The sequence below is a fragment of the Microcebus murinus genome, chromosome 20, assembly GCF_040939455.1.
Source record: "Microcebus murinus isolate Inina chromosome 20, M.murinus_Inina_mat1.0, whole genome shotgun sequence".
In the NCBI taxonomy this organism is placed as follows: domain Eukaryota; kingdom Metazoa; phylum Chordata; class Mammalia; order Primates; family Cheirogaleidae; genus Microcebus; species Microcebus murinus.
Genome location: NC_134123.1, coordinates 18,938,968 through 18,948,176, shown reverse-complemented (window position 1 = coordinate 18,948,176; position 9,209 = coordinate 18,938,968). Strand labels below are relative to the sequence as shown.

The following is a 9,209-nucleotide window of genomic DNA, read 5'->3' as shown; positions in this document are numbered from 1 at the left end:
AAAAATAAAGAGAAAGCCGTAGCCCTCTTGGCCCATGAGGCCTTGCTCAATCTGGCCCTGCCGACCTCTCCAGGCGCATCCCTCGCCATCCTCCTCCCCAGCCTCAGCCCTTCAAACCCCTTTCATCGCCTCAGACTCGTGGGGTTTCTGGGCGTCACCCACTATTCACTCTGACAGAGAGTCTTTCTAGCCTGTTTTCTCCACCTCACTCACCACACTCCTCACATGCCCTGCCACCCACCCCGCCCCCTACCGGACCTGGATTGGGGTTCCCCTGGGGAACTTTGCACTCCATAGCACCCACTGCAGGCAGAAATGTGTTGGCGGGAACCTTCCATTAATGTTTGTCCTGCCCACTAGACTGTGGACTTTGCAAAGGCAGGACCCTTGTCGGTATTGTCACCCTGGTATCTCCGGTACCTGACCCCAACATGTTTTTCCAAATAAAGAATGAACAGGTGCCCTCTTGGTCTTCCCTAATGCTCTGCGAAGTTCCCCATATCTCTCACCCTGACCCCCACAGCCTGCGGCCTCTGAGGTGGGGTCAGGTGCTGTGTGGGGGAGTTAGGCCACTACAGCCCAACCAGACAACCTTAGAGGGGGCTCTGGGGAACTCTGAGGCTATTATATAACTTCCCCATACCACTGACTGACCACATAGTCTGTACTATCAGAGTCCTCACAGGAAAATAACCTCACACGCAAAATCAAAAGACATTTGAGGAGCATAGACATTTCAAATGAAAACATCCATCAGGAAAATTGTTAGAATGCATGGCTCAAAAATTCAAAACTAGCCAAGTAAACGTATTATAAAAGAGAAGGGAGGATATTAGCAATATGAAACAAGAAAGTATAAAAAAGAACAAGCAGAAACATAAGAGCTGGGTGCAGCAGCACGCTCCTGTAGTCCCACCTACTCGGGAGGCTGAGGCAGGAGGATCGCTTGAGCCCAGGAGTTTGAGGTTGCAGTGAGCTATGATGATGCCACTGCATTCTAGCTAGGGTGACACAGTAAGACTCTGTCTCAAAACAAATAAACAAATAAACAAAAACCCCGATTATGCTAAGCAAAAGAAACCAGACACAAAAGCCATATAGTGTATGATTCCATTTGTAAGAAATATCCAGAATAGGTAAATCCATAGAGACAGAAAGCAGATTGCTGGGTGGGTGGGTGTGGAGAGGTGGATGGGGAGAGGAAAATGGGGAGTAACTGCTTAATGTGTATAGGGTAGGTATAGGGCTTCCTTTTCCTTTAAGCAATGGTAGCACAACTGTGAATGTACTAATGGCCACTGAATTGTTCACTTAAAATGGTTAATTTTATGGTATATGAATTTCACTTCAATAAAAAGAAATTGCTAGAACTACAGGGAAAAACTGACAAATACACCATCAGATGTGGCAAATTTCAACACAACTGTCATGGTTACAAATAGGTCAAGAAAAAAAGGATATAAGATTTTAAGATGTGTTGGATTTTAGTCACCTTCAGTATGAATTTTATTTTGCATTTTCCTAGTGACTAACAAGGTTGCCTAATGTTTATTGGCCATTTGGATATTTTTTCTTGTAAGGTTCCTATCCAAATGTCATGCCCATTTTTATATTAGGTTGTCCATCTCTGAATACAAGCTCTTTGTCAATTATACATGTCAAAAACGTCTCCCTTTTCACAAAGGCTTGGATCTAAGAAAGAAAAAAGAAAAAAAGTGTCTCCTACTCTGTGGCCGGCTTTTTTACTCTTTTAATGGTATTTTATTGTGAATAATTATTAATTTTAATGTAATTCAATGTATCAGTCGTTTCCTCAGTCATTAGTGTTTTTTGTCCCTATACTGAGGTCACAATTATATTATTATTTCCCTATACTACCTCCTAGGAGTTTTATTCTTTAGCCTTTTCCATTTGGATCAATAACATATTCTGATTAATCTTATTTTGTACGTTATATTCTGTATGATGTAAGACAGGGATCAATGTTCTTTTTTATTTCTTCCAAATGGATATCCAATTGTCCCAGTTTGTCCTTCTGGTTCATCCTTGCTGTCTTCTACCAGCTCTCCTTCCTAATGGCTGGTCCAGCTTCACTATACACACTTGACAGCCTGGCATAGATGTCTCCACTGGCTCCTATATTTACATAAGGCTTTAGCCCTACAATAAATCCCTTATTTTATATCATTCATAGTGGTTCTGCCTATAGGATCAAACACTGACTGATATGATACTCTTTTTTTGTTTTAGACAGAGTCTCACTCTGTTGCCCATGCTAGTGTGCCGTGGCAACAGCCTGGCTCACCAGCAACCTCAAACTCCTGGACTCAAGCGATCCTTTTCCCTCAGCCTCCTGAGGGGCTGGAACTACAGGCACGTGCCACCATGCCCGGCTAATTTTTTCTATATGTTTTTAGTTGGCCAAAATTAATTTCTTTCTATTTTTTTAGTAGAGATGGGGGTCTCGCTCTTGCTCAGGCTGGTTTCGAACTCCTGACCTTGAGCGAGCCTCCCGCCTTGGCCTCCCAGAGTGCTAGGATTACAGGCGTGAGCCACCGCACCCAGCCCTGATATGATACTCTTAAAGAACAACATGGGAAGACTCATTCTACCAGATCTCAAAACTTAAAGTTGCCATAATTAAGACACTGTGGTATTGGTATGATGACAAGCAAATAGTCCAAATAAATGGAACAGAATCCAAAACCAGATCTGGATACACGAATGTGCTCTTCTGTGGGCTCAGGCTTTTGGCATAAAAATTATTTGTTCCTGAGACAGGGTTTCACTCTGCCACCCAGGTTGGAGTGCAGTGGCTCGATCATAGCTCACTGCAACCTCAAACTCCTTAGCTCAAGTGATCCTCCTGCCTCAGCCTCCCAAGTAGCTGGGACTACAGGCGTGTGCCACCATGCCCGGCTAATTTGTTCTATTTTTGGTACAGATAGGGTCTTGTCTATGTTGCTCAGGCTGGTCTTGAACTCCAGGCCTCAAGCGATCCTCCCACCTCACCTTCCAAAGTGCTAGGATTACAGGTGCGAGCCACCGAGCTCAGCCATAGTGCATGAATTGGATAAGATGCCTCTGGCCTTCCTGAGAAAGCCAAAGCTGGACGTGGGTGGGAACCACTCACTTGCAGCAGCTGGGGCCAGACCACAAGACGCCTCACCTGCCAAAGCCCACCTGGCCCCACTCTCACCATGGAGAAGGAAGGACACTCACACCTGGCTCCATGTGTAAAATGTTTATTCTACAGGCATATGCCTGTGCCTGGACTAGAAGGGGGACTTTGTGGGATTTTGCCACAGGGACTTCTAGGGGGCTTGGCCAGGTCACGAGAGCCACTGCATGAGGATTGGGAAGGTGGCAGCAGCCACAGGGCCTAGAACAAGGTATGGGGAGGCTTTTGAGGACCTCTGAAGGACCCGACTGGTTGGCCACTTGGTCGCATCCAGGTGTGCAGCCAGGTTTCCATTCTGAGGCCGAGACAGAAGGTGGGAGTGGCAGGACCTGCTATCATGCCTGTCTGAAAGCTCAGCCTCCACAGGGCTCTGCCCTCTGTTTTCCTCTCTCACCTGGGGGTGGAAGGCAGCAGTCAGGGGCTCCCACGGCAATCCCTCACCTCCTCAAACCACGGCACCGTCCTTTTGACCAGCGCAGCATACCTGTTCCACTTGTCTGAAGACCCGCAGCAGGTTGCCACGAAGGACGCCTTGAAGCTCTTCATCACTCCAGCCACGACTCAGCAACTCCTCTATCAGTACCGGGTATGTGGACACGTCCTCCAGCCCCTGAGGGAACCTGTGTGGCCACCAGCCAGCCAGCTGTGGGACCTTAGCCCTGATGCTGGTCTAGGGCCTGCTGTCTACCAGCACTAGACACATATGGGAAACTGAAGGCCAAGGTCTTCAGGCCAGTGAATACAACTTTAGAAGCTTCTCGAGGACTGGGCTTCTGCAGCCTCTGCTAGCTAAGCAGATGGTCGGCCGCAGAAGATCTGCTGGGCTGGGAATGCAGCACGTGCTGGGCAAATGAGCTCTGCCTGGAGGAGGGGAGTACTTAGCAAGTGTGACAGTCTGGAGTGGGGCCACTGGGCCACAGGAGGGACAGGGAGAACCTAGGGAACAGTCCTCAAGAGTGGGGGTGTGGAGTGCAGGTAGGCTGGAACACCAGAGCCTGTCATCAAGGCCTGAGGATGGGAGGACCCCAGGATGGGAACAAACCCCGGGGAAGCACTCACCGGCCAGACCCGTCATAATTTCCACCAATCCCGATGAACTCAGATCCAATGACTGCCCTGATGTGGTCAAAATGATCTAGGGGGTAGAGATTAGAGGTTAGGTTAGCATGAGGCTGGAGTTAGATCCTATGACCAGCCTTGTCCCTAGCACTTCAGGCCATGGCGGCTGGTTCCACAGAGTAGCTCATGGCCAGCCACGATTCCTAATGTGGCTGCAGGCTGGTCACTGGACCTACAGTGGACTTCAGAGCCACCCCTTTGGGACTTTTCCTGCCCAGGAGCCACCCTGCCTCTGTATTCCTTGAGAGCCTGATGGGGGCTCTTCCTGTCCTGCCCCGAGACATGGGGAATGAGAGGCTCAAGGATTGGGAACAAAAATAAGACTCAGAGACAGAGGCATCAAACCCATCAGCACTGATTCTGTGGCCCCAGATCTGGGTGGCAGTGAAGATGGGAGGTCTGTCCATTGCCCAACAGGTGTGTGAGGCTGCTGCAGTTGTCCTGAGGGCCCTGGCAGCCACAGCCACAGCCAGAGCCGCACAAAGAAACAAGGTGGGGCTCACCTGCCACGGTGGACACATTAGCAAGCAGTTCGCACTGCAGCACCCCCATGGACAGTGTCACCATCACGATGCCACCATTCTTCTTCTGCAGGGATAGACAAAGGGACACTCAGCTCAGCCCTTCTGGCCTAATGGCGTCCGCCCATGCCATGGGGGCCTTGGTAGGACAGCACTCAGTCCTGGCTTCAGGGGTTGGAAAAGGCTTCACCTCTCTGGGTTTGTGGGTCCCTGGGTGGAACTGGTTTGGCCTTGAGTTTAAGGGAGGGAGGAGGGCTAACTGGCCTTAGGTCCAAGGGACCTGGCTGGTAGCTTTCTTTGTTCAGGGTCAAGAATCTTTGGGTGAAGCATGCCCAGCCCTGGGTTTGAGGGTGGGGGTGGCTGCCCACCAGAAGCTGCAGGATGTCATCAGGAACATTCAGCAAAGTGTCACACACAGCCCTGGCAGAGGAATGGGAGAAGATCACTGGAGCCTGTGACACTTCCAAGACCCGCCTCACCAAGGTGTCCGATGCGTAAGACAAGTCTATCATCATGCCCAGTCGGTTCATTTCCTTCACCATTTTCTGCAGGGACAATTGGATTTTTTAGGGGTGCAAAAGTGTGTGCACATATCTGTAGGAAGGGTGGGCAACATAATAGAAGTCCTCACCTCACCAAAGCTTGTCAGTCCGCTGATGTTGGTGTAGAAGTGGTGTCTGAACTTGGTGGAACTCTCTGCCCTGCAGGAAAGCCAGGCGAGAGCAATTTAGCTGGCCACACCTTGGCCATCAGAGCCTGGGGACTCTCTGTCTGTCCATCCATCCTACCTCCAGGACAGGTGAAGACCCAGGGCCAGCTACTTTCTAAGAATATGAGGGACCTGTTGGGAGTCCAACCTCCCTTGGTGGCCCTGTTTATCCTCCACTCTCTGGCCAGGCCCATCCCAGGGACTGGGCAGTTTCCCCACCACACCGTCTACCATCCACCTTGGCCAGGTGCCGAGCTCACCAGGGCGTGCTGCAGGTGTGGACAAGCGTCAGGTAGCGCACTCCCAGCAGATAGAAACTGCGCAGCACAGAGAGGCTGCTGTCCAACGTGTGACCACCCTCCACGCCAATGAGGCAGGCCAGCTTTTGAGTGCTGTTCAGGCCTAGAAGGTAGAGTCCAGTGGTCAGAGCCCAGGAACAGAACCGTTAGAGTGACACCCTAACCCCCCATCATCAGCCAGCCCACCTTCAACTGAGGTCACAAGCTCCAGCTCTGAGTAGGAGGCACACATGCGGCGAATGAGGTCAATCTGCTCCAGGGTGAGGCGCACAGCATCCCGGTCCTGGGCTTGGCATGGGACATAGGCCGACCAGAACTGCGGATAGGTCCAGGGTTCCAGAATGAGGCCAGGGTGGTCTTTAACCCCTTAGGCCAGCTATTCCTGCCTCAGTCCCCAAGGTACCCTTTTGGGTCAGTGGCTCCAGGTGAAGCACTTCATGCTGCCAGGAGCCAAACAACAGACTCATGACACATCATGAACTGTTGTCCGTGTGCCATGTGAATGCCCCAAGGCCAGTCCACCATATCCAGCAGCTTCCACACTGACCAGAGATTTTCTGGTCATTTTCTTGTGTCTCCACAAACCTTGGACCATTGGAGCCTCCTGGCCCAGACCAGGTCCTGCTGAGGGGCCAACCACAGACTGAATCTTTTTTTTTTTTTTTTTTTGAGACAGAGTCTCACTTTGTTGCCCAGGCTAGAGTGAGTGCCGTGGCGTCAGCCTAGCTCACAGCAACCTCCAACTCCTGGGCTCAAGCAATCCTTCTGCCTCAGCCTCCCTAGTAGCTGGGACTACAGCTACAGCTACCCATGCAACTCCCCTGTCTTGGCCTCTAAGGTCCCACACTCCCTAGAAGGTCCATGATGGCCAATGCATGTCCCATGGTACCTAGTCACCCAGAAGCTGGCCCAGCCAGGGTTCTGTGGCCCTAATATTCCCCAACAGCCATGCTATGCTACCCTGTTTGTCCCTGTGGTACCTGGGCACCCACGAGGCCATCTCTAAGCCTGTCCAGGCTGGTCTGGCCATGGCTGAAGTTGCGTAGGTTAACATCCTGTAGCCTGTTCTGGAAAAGCTGTCTCAGGATCAGAGGCAGGTCGTTGTGGCTGGGGATGGGAAGTCAAGGTCAGAGTGGGGACGTGGCCTCCAGATCAGACAGGACATAATCAACATGCCTGGATCTCCCCTCTCCCATCCCACCAGGCCCCTCTGTCACACAAACAATATGGAGACCTCCTGAGGCCGGGTTGGAGGAGGAGGGGTTCCACCAGGAATGAGGTAACAGGAAGGACACCCATGGGTGATGGGGGAGGGCACCTCCTTGCCAGCCCTGCATGCTCACAACCCCCACCTCTGCCCTGGGGTGCGCTCAGCCCCCGTCGCTCCACACTACACCCACGTACCCGTCCACCAGCGGGAAGGCGCGCATCAGGGCCCGCGCGTGCCCCTGCAGGCTCTGGGCCCCGGGGGTGCCCGGCGAGGTTGGGGCGCTGGGTGTGGTCTGGGCCCGGGTTAAGGGCTGAGACAGCAGCAGCAGGAGCAGCAGACGCAGCAGAGGCCGCCGGCCGAGAGCGTGGGGACCCTCGAGGCCGGCGGGCTGCATGTTTCACAGGGACTGGTCACAGGAGGCTGGGAGGAGCAGGCGAAGGGCAGAGGGCGACGATGGAGTCCAGGCCGTCGATTTAGGCGACCCAGTAGTGCGCCCCCGCAGGGTGGTTGTAGTCAGGCCACCTGGCGACGGACCCCCTGGGATCCACGACTCCGTGCGTGCGCGCGCGCAGGGCGGCCGCCAGGGGGCGCCACGGCCCCTGCAGCCATGGAAGGGCGCCCCCATCGGCTGGTCGGTGCATGCGCGTGCGTCCACTCCAGATGTACCGTGGCTCTCTCCGCCCCTGCCCCTGCTGGGACCCTGTACCTGCCCCTCATGCTTGCTCCGTGGACCGACAGACTGGGGAGGACACCGGGGATTGGCAAGGGCCCAGGACTCTCCCTGTTTTCGCCCTCTAGCTAGGCCCTCCTGGGGCGTTAGCTGCTCCCATGTGCCCCCCCTCAAACAGGTCGAATATTCCATGACATTCTAAACTCTGATGCAGAAGAGTGAATTATAATAGATCTGTATGTTTGGATTGACAGAAAAAGATTCCCTGTGGGGTTGTTAAAGTGATATTTAAGAACAATATTTATGGGAGACCCTTATTTTAGCACTATTATATTTTGTTTCTGTACATATATTAACACACACCCCCCCCCACCAGAGAAGTATGCACACCAAATATTAATTAATAGTGTCTCTCTTGGGAAGAGGTCTACCTACTCCCTGGTCACTTTCTATCTCATTTCTTTCGGTATTGTGATACTGGCCGAGGGCAGTCATGGGTGGCACTTATGCAGACAGACCAGAGTCCCAGGGAGTTGGGGGACACACCAGAGCAGTAGCTGAATCTTGGGAGGATGGGGTCTGTATCAGGCAGAGGAGTAGAGAGGGCACCCCAGGCTGGCCACCAGCCCAGACAGAGGTCTAGTTTGGGCCTTCCACTGTTGTGGGGAGGCGGGGGCAGATCCTCTTGCATGGAGTGGTGGACAAAGTCAGGTTAGGGTCCTTGGTACTGACAGCTCGAGGTGGTTTGGTCTGACACATAGCTTCATCTGGGGCAAAAATCCTCCACAGAGAAAAGGTAGTTTCCAGGTGGGCCAGAGGACTGGATAGTGTAATTCACCATTTGCTGCTGCAAAAGCTCTGGTGCAAGGGAAATGGATCTCAGACCTGCATCTGGGTACCATTGGAGCCTCCTGGCCCGGATCAGGTCCTGCTGAGGGGCCAACGCCACAGGCTGAATCTAAATTGTCCCCCCTTCTACATCTGTGTCTGTCTCCTGTTCTCCCACCTGGGCTACCTGTTAAGTGGTCCTTCCCTTCTGGGCACCTCCAGAAGGGGCTTGGCCTTTGGGGACCATTGCCCTCGGTCACTGCCCCCTCCTCATGCCTGGGGCTTAGTGACCCAGCTGCCTCTAGCTTTGGTCCTCCCAGGAAGGGCAGAGAAAGGTAATGTCTATTCTGGTCCCTCATAAATCTCACCTGGAGGTGAGACCTCCACCCTGGAGGTCTTCATTTAAGTGACTTTGAACAACATAATGAATGACAACTTTGCTAACAGTTTAACAAAAGTGCAAAAGCATTGCACATACAGCAGTTTCCTATATTAGATTTAGATGAAAGGATGAAAGAAAAGGGGATAATGTTTATAATTACTGTTTAAAATGCTATTAATTGGTTCTAAGAACAGAAACAGGAAAAAAAAATTTTTTTTAATTAAAATGCTATGAAGGCTTGGTGTGGTGGCTCATGCCTGTAATCCCAGCAGTATGGGAAGCCGAGATGG

At 52.1% G+C, this 9,209-nt stretch overlaps 1 protein-coding gene across 1 annotated transcript; it reads right to left on the bottom strand.

Annotated features, from left to right (window-relative positions):
* Positions 1-3,229: 3,229 nt before the first annotated feature.
* Positions 3,230-7,617, bottom strand: DPEP3 (dipeptidase 3). Its single transcript, XM_012742319.3, has 10 exons — positions 7,234-7,617; positions 6,810-6,936; positions 6,016-6,145; positions 5,791-5,932; positions 5,453-5,522; positions 5,190-5,366; positions 4,804-4,888; positions 4,241-4,316; positions 3,666-3,801; positions 3,230-3,575 (listed from the first exon to the last, which is right to left on the bottom strand). The coding sequence occupies exons 1-10, from the start codon at positions 7,431-7,433 to the stop codon at positions 3,333-3,335; spliced, it is 1,386 nt and encodes a 461-aa protein (XP_012597773.2). The 5' UTR covers positions 7,434-7,617; the 3' UTR covers positions 3,230-3,332.
* Positions 7,618-9,209: the final 1,592 nt, after the last annotated feature.

What these genes read in the sequence shown, in the direction of transcription:
- DPEP3 (XM_012742319.3), bottom strand. Translation starts at nt 7,433, where the DNA reads ATGCAGCCCGCCGGCCTCGAGGGTCCCCACGCTCTCGGCCGGCGGCCT. An exon ending in ATGACATCCTGCAGCTTCTG is followed by an intron (nt 4,889 to 5,189) that starts GTGGGCAGCCAC and finishes CTATCCCTGCAG; the next exon opens with AAGAAGAATGGTGGCATCGT. An exon ending in TCTTCAGACAAGTGGAACAG is followed by an intron (nt 3,576 to 3,665) that starts GTATGCTGCGCT and finishes TTCCACCCCCAG; the next exon opens with GTGAGAGAGGAAAACAGAGG.